This window comes from Silurus aristotelis, assembly GCF_946808225.1.
Source record: "Silurus aristotelis genome assembly, chromosome: 23".
In the NCBI taxonomy this organism is placed as follows: domain Eukaryota; kingdom Metazoa; phylum Chordata; class Actinopteri; order Siluriformes; family Siluridae; genus Silurus; species Silurus aristotelis.
The window spans coordinates 9,596,426-9,616,801 of record NC_139596.1 but is presented as its reverse complement, the minus strand read 5'-3'; the positions used below and the strand labels follow the sequence as shown (position 1 = coordinate 9,616,801).

General features: G+C 38.8%; 1 protein-coding gene and 1 long non-coding RNA gene across 2 annotated transcripts in view; both read right to left on the bottom strand.

Moving 5' to 3' along the window:
• The window catches only part of LOC310718324, a 37,616-nt gene extending 25,247 nt beyond the window's left edge, over positions 1 to 12,369 (bottom strand). Inside the window, exons 1-2 of the long non-coding RNA XR_014531101.1 lie at positions 12,316 to 12,369; positions 4,809 to 5,048 (exon numbers count right to left, since the gene is read on the bottom strand). This is a non-coding gene — a long non-coding RNA (uncharacterized lncRNA). The remainder of the gene's footprint in view (positions 1 to 4,808; positions 5,049 to 12,315) is intronic.
• Positions 12,370 to 16,765: 4,396 nt separating this feature from the next.
• gas1a (growth arrest-specific 1a) lies at positions 16,766 to 19,247 on the bottom strand. The gene has a single exon (XM_083527053.1). It carries the CDS (start codon positions 18,644 to 18,646, stop codon positions 17,849 to 17,851), a length of 798 nt encoding a protein of 265 aa, XP_083383179.1. The 5' UTR covers positions 18,647 to 19,247; the 3' UTR covers positions 16,766 to 17,848.
• Positions 19,248 to 20,376: the final 1,129 nt, after the last annotated feature.

Below are 20,376 nucleotides of genomic sequence, written 5' to 3'. Positions count from 1 at the left end.
GAGTGTGTGGGTGTGATAGAGAAAGAGAGAAAGAGAAAGTTGGTGTTGGATCTGAAATTGATGTACAATCCAGAATTACTCCTTTATCTCCTTGGTGTTATATACATGACTCAAGAAACTGTTTTCAAATGTCTGCTTGAGGTTACTAAGAGACACCCATGGCACCATCTCATGGTTCTCCACATTGTTGGAAAGAGTGTTGACTTTCTACCCAGCTGGACAGCTGAATTTGACTAACACTGACTCCATGTGAGGTTGAGGGTACGTTTGGTCTCCACTGGAGAAGAGATGAAAAGAGGAACTGAGCAACGGCCCACTGTGAAGGTGTGAGAACAAAAGGGAAACACTCAGCAAGTCAGCTTTGATCCTGACCAAACCTTGGGAAGCTGCTTACAATTTTTAACAATCAACTTTTCAGCTTTTCTCAAAACGCACCTCTCTTGGTTCCATTTTTTTTTTTAAAACACACTGGTCAGAGTGTTTATTATTTGATCTCAAGCTCATTGGTCATCTAAGCAGGTCAGAACTAAAGTTGTAAAATGCTTCAGGCAAAAGGACACATGCCAAAGTAAACAAGAATTAAGAAAACCAAGTTGAGGGGGAGGGAAGGAAAAAACAGGTGTTTAAGGCAATGGTTGATATCAAAGGGCTAAAGAGGCAAATGTGCCCTGTTTCCCCTTTGACCTCCCCATTGCCTCTGTGTTTGGTTTAGAAAAGTGGGGCAGAAAGAGGTTAGGACAGGGCTGAAAAGGGTCCCTCAAGCCTTTAAAGCATAAGAAAGGATATTGACAATTGAGTCAAGAGTGTATTGTTGTGTTCCTGGAATGACTTTGTTTAAAGTGAAACATTTGAGCATATAATGTTGTTATTCAGTTTGAAGCAAGCCAGCATGCCATGTTATGTGTAAAATATAAAAAAGAGCTGCTAATGCAAAACAATTTCAGCTAGGTGTACTTCTAAAACATAGTAAATGGTCCAAATGTAGGTTCAGACTGGGGCATCACCCTGGAACTGAGTCATAAAAAGGATTAACTACAGCAGTAAGCGTGATTTGCTCTACATGTCAATTTGACAAGCTGGCAGAAGCATGAGATTCTGCCTAAACTTACTGCAGGGGGAAAGACTTCTCAAGTGTCAGTAAAAACCAAAAGCTGTGAAATGCCTCAAGCCATCTTGGGCTGAACCGACTTCCATTGTCCTACCACAAACTACAGTGAATGCTGCTAATGCATAAATCCACAGACTGGAAAAAATACAAGGGTCATAACAAAGTGCTATAAGCAAGGAATAAAACACGATAAGAACTACCAAAAAAGTCTTTCAAAAGCAGCACGTACATACGTGTTTCATTCCTCTTATTTGACAGCAGTTTGTCACTACAATTTGCAGCTAAACTATAATTAAAAAATGTCAACTTAATTTTTTTTATCTGTATTTTTTTTGTCATGTATCTATCCACTCACTCATGTTTTATAACATCTATCTATCTATCTATCTATCTATCTATCTATCTATCTATCTATCTATCTATCTATCTATCTATCTATCTATCTATCTATCTATCTATCTATCTATCTATCTATCTATCGATTCTATATAATCCTCTCTTTACAGAAAACCTCACCTCATCAACAATTACAAGAGGAATGTTCACCTTCTTATGGAAATGATAATGAGAGCATATATCAAGCATTTAACAAAGCTGTGGTATGAAAAAACAACTCCTTGGTAAATTAATAATGTGTTTTATAAACAGGTTCTTACTACACTTTGACAGTTGGTTGATGAGCATATGATAATATGGCGAGTTAAGGATTTCCATGGGCATGCCATTCCCTGCCGAGAGCGCTGTACAACACGCAACTGAAGACAGCTGAATGTTGTTGTTTTTCCCATGGAGAGACTGGCGAACACACCATAACAAAACGATTCACAGACTTTGTGATCGCTAAATTGGCTGGATATTACAGTGTAATAAGGCTGGTGTTGCTTTCTATTGCTGCTGGAGGCCTGGAAATGGCTCTGAATTCACTTAAGAGAACTTAACCTTAAAATCAATGCTGAGATCTGTGTATTACTCTTCAAATGGACCTGTCAAAGCTTAGAGGTCTGGTTTGCTGTAAAGGTTTATTAAAAATTCTATCCGATTTGTAAAATAGTTTGCACTGAAAGTGGACATAAAATCATGCTTTATATCATATAATGATAAAAGGTGAAGGTGTGTTGACGGTGGGACTCATAAAGTGCAGTACAATGTTGAAGTTGTTCTTACAACAGATAATGTCCCATCGGCTGTTAGTCAGAGATGGAGAATGCTTTGCCAAATGGGCTTAATCAAAACCTTGCTGTGTCTGCACACTTGGCCTTTTCAGTCAGTAACCTCAGGTTTTTCTGAATGACATCATGCCTCCTCTGAGGAAGTTGACTTTGCTAGTGCATACCTAATAAAATGGGTCTGGCATAAGTCTGGATAAGTGTACTGTCTATTAAAGTATTGAACGCATAACAGTATGTATTTTTAAATCACGTACAATGAAAGTGCTTATTAAATAAACATAGGCCAGACTGTTAGCCATGTGCCAGAATTATTTAAAAGAATTTCAAGATAGTCAGACTACATACCATATATATAATTAAAAATAATTACAGGGAGTAACTATTTAAAAAAATGGTAATCATTGGTCATACCAAAGGGCAAGTAGCTTATGCATTTAAACTACAATGTGGTGCAACTGTGCTATAATTCTTCTGAATCTTATAGAGAAGCATTCCTTAACCTCAGCTATATTTCTCAAGTCACTAATTTGTCACAAGGTGTCTCAATGACTTCCTTTTACTCTCACATGAGTGGTACATATGTTTGTTTGTATGTTATTGTAATATTTTCTAACAAATTCTGCAAATTCCATTTCCCAAAATATAAACAAGCTACTAGCATTATTTAAACCAAGCAGTCGCTAAGGATGTCTTCTTCTTTCAGCTTCTCTCATTGGGGTTGCCACAGTGGATCATTCGTCCCCATACCCCCCCTGTCCTCTACATCTGCCTCTTTAAAACTAACTACCTGCATGTCTTTCCTCACCACGTCCATAAACCACCTTCTTGGCCTTCCTCTTTTCCTCCTTCCTGGTGGCTCCACCCTCAGCATTCTCCTACCGATATACCCCATGTCCCTCCTCTGCACATGCTCAAACCATCTCAATCTCGCCTCCCTCACCTTGGGCCCTCTAAATGTATGAAATGAGTTCTGCGTGTTCATCTCTTCATGAATTGTTACAACTCAGGCTTGGTCTGTATAATTTGTTTGCAGCATCTCTTGGGATCCCAGTCCCAAAACATTCCTTTCATCTCAACCAGATGTCTTTTAAATACAATTATTATAATACTATTTTCCTTTTCAGAGCACATAATCTGTTCAGAATAACTGATTTATATTCTGAAACCTTACTGCATGTAAAATGTGAAGCATATTTTGCATGCCTAAAACTTTATTTATTATTAACTAAATGTTAATAATGATAGAAGCATGACTGCACATTACCTACTTATTATCTTGATTTAGAAATGCATGTAGGGTGATAACAGAATTAGTTTAGTTTAATGTATTAACTTAACACAAAGTGCTTCAGAAAACCATCTAAAAGTGAATTTCAGTCATATGGAATTAGAATAAATGATGCGTTTAAGCCCCAAAGTCACTAAAAATTCTCCATTGCTCACCTATTACAGCCAGACGGCAGCTGCAGTGAAGCGATGGAGCTAATTGGTTGTCTCAGCAGGCCTCGGTTTAATTAATGCTGGCCTGCTTTAAAAGAAAGTCTAAAAGACAACGAATTGATTGCAGTTTAATTGGGAGCCTCTTAACTAGGGGCATCTTGCCAGTTTGCATAGCTAACAAGCTTTAATGACTTGTGTCTCCAGTTTTTTTTTTTTTTCAGAAGATTCATAGCTTTACAAGAATTCCTGACCCGTGCTCTTGTGTGAGAATGTTTTATAAATGTGGCTAAAATTATAGCAATTGTTGGTGATTTCACTGCAAAAACATTAGTGTCAATTTTACAGCAATGTTCTGGCATTCTGGGAAACTGACAAGTAATGTACTGTAATATCATAAGTAATATAAAATAACACATAACCCAGCACATTTGCTCTTCTGGTTGATGCAGTATGCACAAGGACCCAGTCAAGACAGTTTGCCTTGTTGGGATTTGATTAGAAGCCTTTTTTAAAACTGTTACTTAAAACCTTAATTTAGTAGTTAAATCGATGCAAGATTGCTGTGGTGCGCTTGTGCTGTAATTTTGGTGGATTATTGGTTGAGGCTTTTGAGTCACAGATCAGATGTTCAAATCCCTACATCACAGTGATTAGCAAAGACCTTCCACTCAGCTGTAATCTTGCATCAACCAGCTTTATTGGGATATGCGTTACTTCATACAGTCATAAGATATTAAGGTTGTTTAGTGAATATTTTAAAATGCTATATTGGAAACTCAGTTTGCCAGTAAATAACTAAGAATTTACAACATTTATTGTTTAAAGTATGGGGGCCATGTTTATATTGATATCATCAGTTTTATAATGACTAAAACCATCCACTGTAGATTGGCCATATTTCTCTTCACACTATGTGTAACTTGATTCAGTGTAATAAAACAGTATTGGCACAGATCGCTGATATCCAAGGATGTAAAAACCACACACACACACTCACACACACACACACACACACACACACACACACACACACACACACACACACACACACACACACACACACACACACACACACACTCACTCACACACACCTGGCTCAGAGTCTGTGGCTTGTAACAGAAGCCCAGACGGGATGTCAGGAATCTATGATTAAAATTCTTTGCCTTCCGTCCACTCGTCCATCAGGTGTGTTGAAAGAGGTCAGCAGCAGAGTGATTGCACCGGATTCCAGCGCTGTCCTTCATCAGCGTGCTATAATGAAGGACTGGAAGCTTTTACACAGAGATCTGCTGCTCAAGAGACCAGTGTGAACCTGTAAACCAATACCCATCCTGTAGGAGTGAGAGAGAGAGAGAGAGAGAGAGAGAGAGAGAGAGAGAGAGAGAGAGAGAGAGAGAGAGAGAGAGAGAGAGAAACAGCAAAACAGAGAATGAGTGGGCGAGTGGGGGAAGGAATAAGATCAAGGGTCATCTCTAAGGCGACGGGGACCTTTTAACTTTTGGCCACAGCTTGGCAAAATGATGGAGGTTAAAAAAGTTTCTGTGAAAGCAACAGCTGTTGCTCCCTCCCTTCCTAAACCTCCCCCATGCTTTTTTTTACTTTAGCCAGCGCAATATAAGGGCACCCACTTAGCTCACCTGATAGGGCCATGCAGGGCTAGAAAGATAAACAAGGGGGAAAAAAAACAACAAACGAGTTCAGGGAGCACATCTCTAGTTCATTGATCTTGATCTACCTTTGACCAGACTGTTTGAAAAAGAAAAAGAAATTCATGTTCAACTCCAGGTTTAATGAAAGGGACTCCCAACTCCCAAAAACAAAGTCACGTCATCAAGGCTTTGAATAAATAATTTAATGATATATAGCATTAATATTTCTTGAAATTAGATCGATTTATTTCACAAACAGCAACATTTATATGCTAATACTACAATATTATGGGATTAACACTGTTTTATAAAGAATGGTCGTTATCTATAACAAGATTTTTGCTTCGTCTTTATGAAAGATTTGACAAATTAAACAAATCCACGGAAACTGTAATGGAGCAGAATTGTGTACAGGGGAAAAACACAATAGGGGCCAGAGTCAAAACATTGTCTTACTTAATCAGGCCTGCCTTAGAGGAATGTGAAATTGGAGCGCAAATAGGGTGTTATTTTGGGTCCTGTGGGCCAGGAGGGAGGGATAGGAAAGAGAGGAAGAAAGGATCGACATGGTGGAGAGGAAGCATGAAAGAGGGATGTCCACAGGGACCAGGAGTGATTCAAGACAGCTGGTTCCCTCTAAAAGTGAATGCTGGTGTTTCTGTCTGTGTTTAGAGGTATAAATGAGACATATATACTTGTGGCTCTTTGCATAGCCATGCATGATGCTACCTTAGCAGTTTTATGATGATGTCCATATCGTAAAGTGCACATATATTTCCTGGAAAGTCTGTTTTCTTGGTCTTAAAACATCTGGTATTCTATGAGCAGGCTAAGAAAAAGAAGGGACTGTAAAGGTGCTGTGTTTTCTTTTTTTTGCTTGTCTCATTCTCAGTATCTATTACTATTTTCTATAGTGCTGTTAAATGCATTTGAATGGACTTCAATTCAATAGACATTGTCAGAATGAAGCTTTACTAGAATTCAGATTAGATTTAGATCACTAATGAGTATGCCAGAGGTAAATGTAAAAAAAAAAAAAACCTCCTAAGGATGACATGAGAAAGTAACCTTGACTCAAAGAGATCCTGTCCTCCACTGGGTGACACCGGATAGTAGGATTATAAGTCATTACACTATACAGGTTAAGAAGAGTAAAGGCAAACAGTACTAAGTATGTTAAATAAAAGTCCTGAGAAAAGCACATAACAAGAGCAAAGTTTTCCAAAAAAAAATTTAGTCCTAAATTTTGATATTACCTTCAAATATATTAAATCAAGTCAAATATATCGAAGGCCTTTAAGAAAATGTCACAACAGGACACTTGTATGTACATAAATATACACAGTAGATACATAAAATGTAGGGGCCCATATACTACTAATATAATGTATATTTTATGATTATGGTTTTATTAAGGCTCTGAAGAGGAGAACTGACATGAGCAAGTGTTTTTGAGAAATATCAACTTGTACTATTTTGTAATTTTTTTTTATTGTAAGCTTGGTTTTGAATATGATATCTTGACATATATTTAAATGTACACTCGCTGAGTATAATTGGTGTTAATTAGGTTTGGGACACTAGTACAAAACAAAGCATAAAGCTTACAGTAAGGATATAAATTCCAACAATACTGAATGTGATGCTTAATATTTTTGTGAACATTGGATGACTGTGGATCATCAGGAACATTGTCAATGTTGATCTCTTGCAGACTTCTGACGTGATCTAAAACAATACACTACATACCTTTTTTTCTGCTAAATAAATGTTGGTGATTTGTGCAGCGCTGTTGAACATTTACAGCAAAACTGTATAACTATCCAGAGCTTATGACTCGGTGTTCATAAAACACACACACACAAGTGCTCATACACACCCTTCACCAAATATACTTGTCACAAAAATGAAAAAAGAGAACTCTCCATGGGAAACATATCACTTCTTCTTGTCTTTGGAAGCTGCATCAGTGCATAATAGCTTAGCTGAATTAATTAATTACTCTGAAGGATCATTTGTGTTTGCTACACAAAGCCAGTTAAACTCGCGCACCAATTCAACATATTTATGACCATTCATTCTCCTGCTCTCTCTCACTCTCACCCTGTACTGATTCCTTTAGACCTTGGATACTCCTGCATGTCCTTAGCCATGAAAAGAGACAACATAATGGGGCAAACTGAATGTCTGAAGGATGAATTCTTTCAAGACAACAACTGGGTGCAATTTGGCCGATGGCCCTGGGGGTCGGCTTAATAGAGTGTGAGCCCCAGCCCCCATTCAGTTTCTCTGAGACTATTAACTCTTAACAACTCCTCAGCTTGGGTCTCATTATTTATTCTGTTCAAGCTTTTCTACCCCCCCACCCACCCTCCCCCCAACACTCACTCTTTTTTTGTTGTTGTTGTTATTCCACTCCACTTTATTGTACTGAATTGATTTTGTACTTAGTTAATCATTCAGTGTTATACCAGATTGTAAGTCGAGTGCCTTCTTGACTGGAGGACTGAAGGAGTGACGGTATAAAACCTTTTTAAACGTGTTAGTTCTTGAAATGTGAGCAGCTCAGCTACTGTTCTGCATCATTATCAAGGAAATGAGTAATGAAGGACTGATAAATGACACTTCTAGAGCACACAGTGCCACGTGGCATTAAACTCGAACTCAGATATAAACCCAAACTCTATTGAATTAAAAAAAAAATAAAAAAATTTGCATTAAAAATGTGCCATGAGATTTCAAACATATTTTACATTTCCTCAATTTTTGCCATAGGATTGTTGTAAGATTTAAAAAAAAAGTAGTTGGAACAATAGAACAGTTTAAGTAAAACAGCTTATTTTTGGTTGTTTGGATTTGAATCTCATAAACCAACACATACATCAATTTTTCATGCACAGGTATTGTAAGTAATTATGGATTTATAAATGCTAGGTTTAATTAATTTTTGAGTATGTTGACACAACATGTGACCAAAATTTTGGGTCAGGCCTAGAAAGTGAACTAGTCTTGTCCAGAATGCAGACTGGGTCGCTCTTCAGGGTCAGAGGAGCCATAGAAGTCCGAATAGCCTCCAGAGCAGACTGCACCTCCCAGCTGCCCTGCCACCGTGGAAATGAAGTTATGCCTTGTGTCAGCAGCTTTTTGTCTTACCCCTCCTTCTCTTGGCCTCTGGCTTTCTCTCTCCCTCCATATTTTCCCATTCTCGTTCTTCTTTTCTCTGCACAGTCCACTGGAGGCCTTTGGAGTTCACTGTTGGCTGAAGTATTCAGTGTTGGTAAATGGACTTAATGGCAAAGTGAAGGGTCAGAGTGAGGTATTGTGCAGCTGTAATTGAGAGGGGTCTTGCACTTGGGCAATGTTAAGTAACTCACACACATACACACATGCGCACACAGCACTCCTTTACCAGCACTCCTCTGATCATTTTGCCTCTTAATTACACTTGCTCTCACTCCTTCTTTCCTCTTTAGGGTGTGCACTTGTTTGGCTTGAATGTGGGAGAGTTTATTTGTCCTGCAGCTGGATGGATTATGATTTTGCTCTTGAAGCTTTTAGTTGAGCTCTTAGTCTTTCCTATATTTTACCTTATGGATTGTTGCACACATGAACGAAATAAGACTTTATATAATGAAAATATTTTTATAATGAACAGCATATATTCTAGATGATGATGATAAAGATGATGATGATTCTTAGCAGAAGTAGTAGAAGTAGTGTCTGAGAAATTTATTAGAATATTTTTGTTATTTTGTTCAATAAAATCCAGTTTAAACATTGTAATATGTTTTTCATGTGTAATATTAATCACATCAATATTTTCAATAAATAATACTGTACTTAAAGCAAGTACACAGGTAGACAAAGAACTGATCTGAACCCCACTCAACACCTATGGGATGAACTGAAATGCCAACTATGTGCCAAGCCTCCTGCTCTGCATTAATATCCAACCTTGCTACTGGTCTTGTGGCTAAATGATCCTAAATCCCAACAGCTATATTCCAACATCTGGTGGATCCTTCTCAGAAGAGAACAGCTAAAGGAGAACTATATCTGCACACATGGGTGTACAAACCAAATTACAAAAAAGTTATGACACTGTGTACAATGCACACTGATTAGGCATAGCATCATGACCACCTGCCTAATTTTGTTGCCAAAATTGTCCTGACCCATCAAGCGTTAACAGCATTAACTTCTTCAGCAATGTGAGCTATAGTAGCTCGTCTGTTGAATTGGACCACATGCCTTCAAATGTTTACACTGAGGAAATGTAGCAAATGTGGAAATGTTTATTAACACCTCCGGAAATCATTGTTTGTGAACACTGTTTGCCATGTCATCCACAAATGCAGATTAGATCTCTAACATGAAAAGGCATGAATGAACATAATCCACAATCCTCTCTGGGCCAAAGCTCATTTAAAATGTACTGAGGTAAAATAGAAAACTGTTTTTTGGTCAGATTAATAGAAGTTTTATTTTTTGGGGGGAAACCATGGACATGGACCTCTGGACTAAAGAGGAGAGGGACCATCCAGCTTGTTATCAGCGCATAGTTCAAAAAGCCAAAGCTCTAATTGTATGGGAGTGCATTAGTGCTTATGGAATGGACAGTTTGCACATTTGGAAAGGCTCAATGAATGCTAAAAGGTATATACAGGTTTTAGAGCAACAAATGCGTCCATCCAGAAAATGTCTTTTTCAGGAAAGGCCTTGGATATTTAAGCAAGACAATGCTAACTGCATACTGCATCTATTACAGTAGCATGACTTCATAGTGGAAGAGTCTTATCACAATTTTCAAAACATTTATAAACACAAAGAAAAGGACACCCAGAACTGTTTAGCAGCTAGAATCCTGTATCAGACACATATGGGACATCATTCCTCTCCCAAAACTTATGCAACTGTCTCCTCAGTTCCCAGATGTATTTGGACAGAAGACCTGATGCTACACAGTAGTAAACTTGGACCTGTCCCAAACATTTTGAGACCTGTTGCAGACATCAAATACAGATTGACCTTATTTTTTTCCTTAAAATATTATATATTCTCAGTTTACACATTTAAGATATTTTTTTGTTTGTTTTATTGTGAAAAGAACGAGTATTTGTAGAGTCTGCTACACTGAGCTATAGGTTTTTCTTACACCCCACTCAAAAAAGTACAGAGTTCTTTCGTGTAACAAAAAGCTTGACTTGACTTGACTATTTATAGGATGTGCAAATTATTGCATTTTGTTTTATTTACATCTTACACAGTGTCCCAACTTGTAGATTTGGGCTTGTATTGTAGATAGGCAGGTATAGAGAGAGAACGAGAGAGAGGGAGAGAGAGAGAGAGAGAGAGAGAGAGAGAGAGAGAGAGAGAGAGAGAGAGAGAGAGAGAGAGAGAGAGAGAGAGATTTGTACAGAATAAACATAAATCAATTTTAAACAACCAATTCTAAAAAAAAAAGGTCTTGTCAGTCCCAATGATCTATTTAGTTGGTATTTAGTATTTGACTGCTGGTATCACCTGTTATCATGCATTCATATCACATCCCAAACCCGCAAACTCATAAAATATATCTCTCTTTACCTCAGCTTGGCAGAACCTGACAACCTAGAAAAGCTCAGACCTTCCAAATTAGAGTCTGCTTTTTCCATTTTTGTATACTACCTCCATCGCATTTATCCAGCTGAACTTATTATTTAGGTGCACCCCAATGTTCTTGTACATCTTTCCCAACTGCATATTCTTTCCCAAGATTGAAATTGGACATTTGAATATCCATCAGTTTCTCCTTTGGCTACACTGAGCTATAGGTTTTCCTTACACCTCACTCAAAAAAGTACAGGGTGCTTTCGTGTAACAAAAAGCTTGTTGTTAATGAGTTGTTGTATCTAATAGTTGATATTACAAGCCCAAGTATCAGCTATACTGTTTTATCTTCTTTCAATTTTTTTTTAACCTAATTTATCAACTTATTTCAATTATTTGAAAAGATAATACTAGTTATTATATCCACTCATGGCAAAAAAAATTATTATAATATCAATTTGTTTCTGTGAAAATTGTATTCCATTTTGCCCATTCTCTTGAACGATGTTGATAGTTTTGGTTTTGACTGTTCAAAACGCTTTCACTTGATTCAAGTTTATGCTTTACATCAAAGACAGCTTATTTGTTAAAGCTCAAGAAGAGTGATATCCTATCCACATAAAAAAAGGTACAACAAAAACCAACTGACCACCCACTAACGCCTATTTGCTTCAGCAGCGTTGCAAGATCAGGGCTCTCTCTCAAACTCAATGGTTGATATTCATTGCGGCCTCTTTGCTGCTTTCTCCTTCATTCATCAGGGCCATTGCTTTGGCCAAAACCACCCTTCTCCCTTGCTGGCTCTCCTCCCCTGCCTGACAGGGGAATTATATGGCTGTTGCGGTAGAGAAAAAGGGGCCATGCTCGGTGCTAGTAAAAAACACCTCTCCCCTCCATCACCTCTTTATCCTCTTGAACGAAAACAAGCGGACAAACTTTGCCAGGCATTATTCCCTGCTGGAGAGAATCTCGCTCTCTCCTTGCACCTCCTGTTATAGTGATTTTAGATTAGTTGTGCTAAGGGGGAGGCACCCGTACTCTTTTTTAAATGATTCATTAAAAATCAGGGTCAGCAAGAGTAGCAAGACTCATCATGTCTTGAATGAGGTATACGTGACTTCCAACTGTACAGTGATTTACCTGTATTTGTGTGGTGCAACACCACACAAAACGATGTTGCCAGATACGTTTAAATGCGCATCACAGCTTTCTATTATAACTTGTAAAATATCCATATATAAAAAGAACATATTAGCATAAGAATAACAGCCATTTATTTCAGATTGAAGGTTAATTCCCCAATACATAATTACAGTAATCAAGCATATTATACAATCGACTGAAGAAACTGTATACTCACCAATAAGGGATGACATTTAAATCTATTTCTTTGGTATTATCATGGTATTCTCTATCTACCTCTAGAATAAACAAAACTCGCACCACTTCAGCAGAGTGCATGCATGTTTACATCCACTCTAACAAACGCACAAGCCACAATATTTATAACCATATATGGCACAAATATTGTGAAAGCTTCTCTTTCCTAACACTCAGGTAAGTGAACTCTTTGTGACTGTTTTAATCCTGTTTTTTTTCCTGGGCAAAGGATCTGGACCCCTTCCTGAGAGGCTGTACTGATGTGCTTTTCCTCATTTCAAAGAGCCGTGAACTTGACAGAGGTCTACCGTGATGGAATCAAAGTGGCAGCTCAGATAGGGAAAAAAAATCCGATTTTGGCTGTCAAGCGCAAAAGGTTGCTGAAAAGAACAGCCAGTCGAAAAAAAGCCTTTTTTATTCTTTTTTCTTTTTGTGTTTTTTTTTTTTTTTTTTTTTTACTATTTAGTGAGTTCCAAACATTTAAAGCTTACTTTGCTTCCTTCCTTCACAGAGGGGTATGCTTCAAAATCCTTGAATGTGAATATATATTAACATAGAAGACCTTATGAAAGCGTTAAAATAAATCTAATAAAACATGACATCAATCTCAGCTCCCAAGACTTTGCAAACAATCCAGTCTTCACTAATAATTTAAAGAAAAAAAATTTAAGGAGAGAGTTGGCAGGGAGCCCTTCCAGCACTCTTTCCATTAAATACCTATGTTAACATTCAAGGATTACCCTAAATCCTATCCAAATAACTTTCCATTTCACTGCATATTTGTTTTGATCATATAAGCAGACTTGTTTTTTCACTAACGCCTCATAAAACCTACATAAAAGACCAATGCTAGAAATCTCAAACTAATCTGTAAAAGTATGATCCTCAAAGAAAAAAAATGTAGTCAAAAATAATTACTTCAAAAAATACCGTGACATTTCCCCCATGATTTATAATCACCCGCTGTGATCTTCCCTATAGTTTTTCCATATTTTTCAGTAGAGGCAAATGGTTTTGGGACTTCAGTGTCTCCAGTGCTGCCAAGAATTAATTGAAAACACAGTGAGGGAAAGGCAGGTTTGGTTCATTATTCAAAACAATAATAAAGGTCTCTTATAACTATGATGCAATGGCTACATTGTATCTTAAATTGCCAGAACCTATTTTAACAGATTTTCATGTTGTACTTTTGTGCTACATTTATGGCTATCAACAAGGTTCTAATGTTTGCTTGAGAACTTTGTAGTTCCTTTAATCACTAGGGCTCTATTGGGAATAGTCATCTTACAAGGCACCATTTTTTTTTCGAATGCATAATCACTATCAGACTAATCACAGTATCAGGAGGGTGACTGCAAAAGCAAACAAGCAAATGTTTTGAACTCAATAAAATATGTTCTCACAGCCAAAAGTATTGTTTTTGGTGTGGTTAAATGACCAGCCAATTTCTGCTCTGAGAGCACATTTTAATAACTAATGCTCTCAGCAATGAGGAGCAGGATAACTTTATATACTTATTTCTCATTACCACTTGAGGCTTGCACACCAGTGTCATGTATGCCTCATAAATGCATCTATACTTGTTTGTGAACTGAACCAGAGCTTATAGAGTGAGACCTGTTTTAAACAATAATCAGACTAGATCTGAAAACTGCTGTTTTTTTCTCATCCACAATGAAATGAATTTTAATGCAGCAAGTTGAGGAAAAGTTTTCTAAATAGAAAGATTGCAACTATAAAGCATATATGTGTGCACCTATAAAGCTGCAAAGACACGTGAAAGTGTAGACTGGCAATCGTCCACCATTTTGTGGGTCACTTAACTGTTCTCTTAGTCCATACTGTGGCATTTTCAAAATGGTGCACTTAAAAACTGATTTGCTGGACAAAAACTTGGTGCAGACAAAAGATGCTTTTAAATGCAGCCAGTGAGTTGAGCACTGTAGTATATGAACTGCTAATATACACTAGTAAGGAAAACTACCATAAACACCATGATAAAACATTTAACATTTAACATTTTTTTGTTGCTATTAGGTGTAAATGTGTGAGTCCTGTATTTCTTTCATTGACTATCAAAAATGTTATTGATCAAACATAATAGTTTGTTTATATGCATAGAAGATATACCTTTATTCGTCCCAAAGTGGGGAAATTTCTAAATGCAGAAGGGTTGTTGACACATTCTTCATACTAAATTATTCAATTTCGGGTATTATACACTCTGGACTTTTCTTAATGTTATAAGATGTTATAAGTTGATTATTTCTTCTTATAGCAAAGCATTTTGATGTTTCAGTGAATGACACATTGTGGTTAATGTTGTGGAACTTTCATGAAACAAGTTTCAGTTATCATTTATGTTATACTGGTTTTTTTAACAGTCCCTCCCTAACCAGCATTTCTTATTTTCTTTTGACGTCAATAAAACATTAGTTCATTATCATAATACTGGGTAACTGCAAAGTATAATGTACTCTGTCCTAAAGGCCTTCCCATGGCATTAAACAAAATGCAGACAAAGTGAAGGCAGACCTTCCAAAAATGCTAAGTAAGCATCTACCCACAGAAAACTTCACCATCTTAAAAACTTTACAGAAACCCACAGAAAACTTCACTCATCTTCATATATGTTAATTTCGATATACGCTTATTATAAATACTGTGAGAGGTGCTGTTATAGAAAATGAATAAACACTTTATAACCAATCTGAATCTTGAATTTAACAGTGCTGTGGTATGATGTGTTAATCATTTCCCTCAATTTTTACTGATGTACAGTATATTTACATTATTACATTACTGTTTTAAAAACATTTCATATCCTCATGTTTTTGTACGAGGATTTGTTATATTATATCATCTAAAACAGCAGTCTACTCAGATTATTGGCTCTTCTTCTAAGTGCTACATTTAACAAACTTCACAATGTGCTGATTTAGGAACTGGTTTTACTTTTCACATCCAAGTAAATGCATTTATAAAGACAAGGTGGATTTGATCACAGTCCAGCTCTCGTGCCAGAGTGTATTATGGAATGGTAAGATTATCCAGCGCCTCACAGGCTAGAATTATATCTCAGAGATGAAGCACCGAGTGTTGCCTCATACCCCCTTTCCATCCATCGTTCTTATCCACTCTGGAGCTATAATGAAAACTATAGCACAAAAATCCATCTTGGTATTCATCACCCCACTCTCGCTTAGCTGCTCGCTTCCAGTTGTTCCGGCCCATCGCCCATCCGAGGCCTGATCTCATTATTTCATATGTAGCATGCTGGGCCCCCTTTTTTCACATGGGGTCGTAACTGAGCGCGAGAGCCCACATGGAGTGTGTGGATGGAGTGAGGGGTGAGCGGATCTTTCCCACATGCTACCCCGCAGCTCAACTCTGAAGAGGTGTCAGCAAGCCTCGGAGGAATGAAGCGCCTGCGTATTGTGCAAATGCGGCTATTATGTGCTTAAGATTACCATGACAAAAGTGCCACTCGACTTCTTCCACATTGAGCATGCTGAAGGTCTCTTGTCTCTTCTCTAATAAACCATTTTGCAGCAATCGCCCTGTTTTGAAGCCCGCAGCAATGAGAGGGACAGAATGAAGAGGCCAGTGTTTTTAACAAGGTGAAGCGTCCTGAGGGTGGAAACGCTCTTCCTGGTTTGCGAATGTGCAAAAACAAATGGAGACTATTTAAAAATATATGTATCTTAAAGTCTGTTAAAGACATGTTTTTGATGCTAAATCTAATCAAACCATTTGAAATCAGACACACATGCAACCTTTTTTTCGGTTATGCGACTTGGGAAACTTCTAGTGCATTCATGCTCCTTATGGCTAGAAGAGTTTGAAAATAACCATCATTAACCTACACCACATGATGAGCTCAGCTTGGCAAACCACATCAACAGCTTTTCCCAGTGAGGACTCTTGGCCTTCAAAAGTCAAGCTAACTCCCCCCCACCCACCCACCCTTACAATTAGCCATGGAGCAGAAGAGCTGTAGCACTGCAACATGTGCAGAATAAATATACTAAGTGTATACACAATTTGTAGTGTGTATCATGTTGCAATGCTACTGTCTGGCTTTCGGATGGGCAGAGGTTAACTTTGTTCACGGCCACAGCGTGCAGACGGAGGCTGTTAAGCAAACAGAGTGATTGGAAAGTAAACAAATACTGGTCTGGTCACCGCATGCGTGCCTCTGGGGAAGCCATTCACTTTTTAGGCTTACGTTCTAACTTCATCCAAATGGCAGATTTTAGGCTGTAAGCAAACACTTTTGTTTGCAAAGTCAAGACTATCAGTGCGGCTTGTATGTGTGTGTGTGTGTGTGTTTGTCTCTGTCTGTGTGTAACATCCTTAATCTTTTCCTCAAACACACTTCTGAGTTTGTAGCTTTAGTGGAGTTTGTCAAAGACAGAAACAATCCTGTAACAACAACGAATAGCATTTAATTAGACCATAAAGCCGGGAAAACAGATTACACACACTCGTTTTTTGGTTTTTGTACTTTTGTTTTTATGCCTTCTATAAAAAGTACATCACTGAGGCAGTCATACAGTGGATTTAGACATTTTTCTAGTTCATAATTCATCTTAGATATCACAATTAAAATTTCTCTGAAAATCTATTTACACTGTACATTCTTTTTTTATTATTATTTTAAATGGAAATCCGGTACAACAAAAATAACCGGCTTTCCTTTAAAGCTGGAATCGCGCTTCGTTTTTTTATAGACATCTTATGATACAAAATATTGCTTCCTATCCTATGATGCACATGTAGTCTGCCAAAATGCTTATGTTCAGTCCTTTTGAGCAAACACTCTAGCACTGGATCACCTTGTGATTTAGTCCAGCATGGCAAACACTTTCCAAACCCATTCCTAATAGAAATGTTATTCATCCTCGCAGTCAATCACAACTTTATATAAAATAGTTCACATATCTACGCAGCAAAATCCCTGATGTTTAACTAACAACCACTGTGCAGAATCAACACCAGCAGTGTCAATAAAAGTCCAGCTGGTATGAATTAATTTCCTTTAAGAGATTTTGCTGTGCAGTTTTATAATGGCAGTGCTAAGCTATCGGCTTTAATCTTTGCATTGTTAAAAAAGTCTATTTCACAAAATATTTTTTTTTTCGTGGTGTATATACAATATTGCTCTTTTCTGTCAACAAGTGTTGCTTGACCATGTCAGAGTTGCATTTCTCTGTGGGCAGTCTTGTTTAAGGCAGTAGTGTCAGACTGAGCTTATTTATTTGGGGAAGGCTGTCGTTTCACATCCAGGTAGAGTATCTTGCGCAGAAATAAATAGTGTAACTGTCATAGCTCCTGATGTCCATTTTAGTTCATGAACAGTGCATTTGCATAGATAATCAAAGGTGAATGCAATGCCGTATAAGGACTTGGAAATGAAGAAAGGCTCTTCCTCTTATTATTCAGAAAGGAGGAAACTTGTGTTGTGAGGAAACGTCTAATGCATTGATCGAGCAACAGGTGGGGCATTTCAATCAAAACCGTAACAATGCCAAGACGGATGCAAGCACGACAAGAGCGCGTAAGTACCGCAAGCGCGTCCCCGAGCTCATCGGGCTGTCTTCCGGCCCGTCCTCTCCATCATCCTCATCATCGTCGTACTCGTCGATATAGCCGCCGGATCCTTCATCGTCGACCACAGGCGGCCTGCCGAAGCACAGCGTGTGCATGCTCACTTTAACGTATTCGCAAATGGTGCGCTCGGCGCCGTCGCACACGCACGTGTCGAGCAGCTGCGCCTTGGGCAGACGGCGCATATGCGCGATGACGCCGCGGCACGCGCTCGTGCACGTGGCGCCGCTAAACAGCTTACCGCAGTGCTGCAGGTAGTCACTCATGGCGGTGCGGCACGGTCCGTCGCGTTCACACTGCCGCCGCGCCTCCGTGCAGCCCATGCTGCTGGTCCGTGGCAGGCACGGCTCGATGGCGCGCTTGGTATCGCGGCACACATGGTCGTCCGCGCAGCTGCAGTCCTCCAGTGCGGGGCCGCTTTTAGTCTGGTTAAGTTGCACAAGCGACGCGATGCAGTGGCTCGGGCACGAGCGGCGCCGGCCGTTCAGCACCGGCTCGCACGCGCGCACGTACTGGCCGTACGCGTAGTGGCACTCGGGCTCTGTCTGACAGTTCATGATCGCCTGCCAGCACACGAGACGGCCTCGCGCGCGACCGGACGACGGGCCCGCGCACACGCAAGTGCCGAGAAACAGGAGCGCGCAGGCGAGCGGCCACGGGGACGAGCCGGGCACCCGGGCTGACCGCGCGATCCTCGCCATTGGCGTCAAGGCGAGAGCTGTCCAATCATGCGTCCATGTCGGGAGGGGGGGTTCAGAGTCGCTGCTCCGTTTTGGCTTTTAAACCATGTCGCGCTTCCCGAGAAGTACTTTAACTCCGCCTGGAGTTTTGAGAAGTGAATCTTTGTTCAGCAAAATGTGCGTTTTTGGACTCTATAAAACACGTCCGTGGTCCATGGTCACACACTTTAGAAAGTCCGCAGTCCAGAACGCCGTCCGTCCCAGTGGAAGCAGCACCGACTCGCTGGCTCAGTCCTCTCCTCTCCTCCTCCTCCTCCTCCTCTCCGCCGAACTGACCTCGTCCGAGTTTAGCGCCTTCTTTAGTACTCACAACTCGTGCACCGGAGAAGGAAGAGGGGGAAAAAATCCTTCAGGGAAGTGGGTTTCTCATCCTTCATTAAGTACGCGTGGGGAAAATAAACACTACAACGGCACAAAAACAAACAAGAGAAGTGCAGCGCGCTGAAGTCGCGGATCAGATCCTCCACCACGGCCTCTCGGATTTATCCACCTCCAAGCTTACTGAAGTTTCCGTGGTTCCTATTGGCCAAGGCATGATCTGAAGTCACCGCCGACGTCACCGTGGGCGTGCAAGAGGGCGAACTCAAAGGCAGATAAAGAGGAGACCAAGAGGCGTGGCTAAGAGAGAGAAAGAGAGATAGATAGATAGAGAGAGAGAGAGAGAGAGAGAGAGAGAGAGAGAGAGAGAGAGAGAGAGAGAGAGAGAGTTTATAAATTATCCTGACCGCCGATTTTTTTTTATTCTAACCCACATTGTAGTGATTAGTAGAATCAGCAGGACTTTGCTTCCACACGTCTCATTTCATGAATGGATATCTCAAAGTAAAGCATGGAAATAGGCATTGAGGAATTTAGTTTAGTTTTGTGTATTAGTAGTTATTTTTTATAAAAAATTTTTTGGTCATAAAGTCCTCAGTGTCAGAACTCATACTTTTTGGCTTCCTGAAATCTCCTAATTATATCAGAGGGGAAAATGTAGATGTCATATTCGCAAAAGACATTTAGAATTTCTTTGTGGAAAAATGCTGTAACATTTTCCTGTCTGCATCTGATAATATGGCGCCTTCATGTATAAGATTTAAAAGTTTGCACTTGTCTACAAATTTGTTATTCCATCATCCAAGTACATACGATCCCTAAAAATGTATTTAAAGGATGTTGAAGGATGTCACAGAAAACCTAAACAGTACTTTCACAGTGGTCATTAGAGTAGGGCACAGTTTTATTGCCCCTTCTTCATTCTTCTTCTTCATCTTCTTCATTCCCTTTCTCTCGTCTTTTTCACTTATTTTCTGATTATTTGTATTCTAATTATTAATATGGTTATTTCCTACTTTTTAACTCTCTACTATTTAAAATTGTATATATTTATAATAGTTTGAAACACTACACAACAATTCAATTACTCCATATTAAGAATGATAATATCTAATACATACAAGTTTATTTTACTAGGTATGCATTTATCCCATTTGTTGGCCAGTTGTTATTCCAAAACAACTGGTTTGGTATCAGTCTCAGGCACAATATTTTTTTGTTAAAGATGTTAAAAAAGATGTACTGCATTTAATTTAAATCAATGAGTTGTTCAATGAGAAAAGTTAAAAAAAAAAAAAAAAAATATATATATATATATATATATATATATATATATATATATATATATATATATATATATATATATATATATA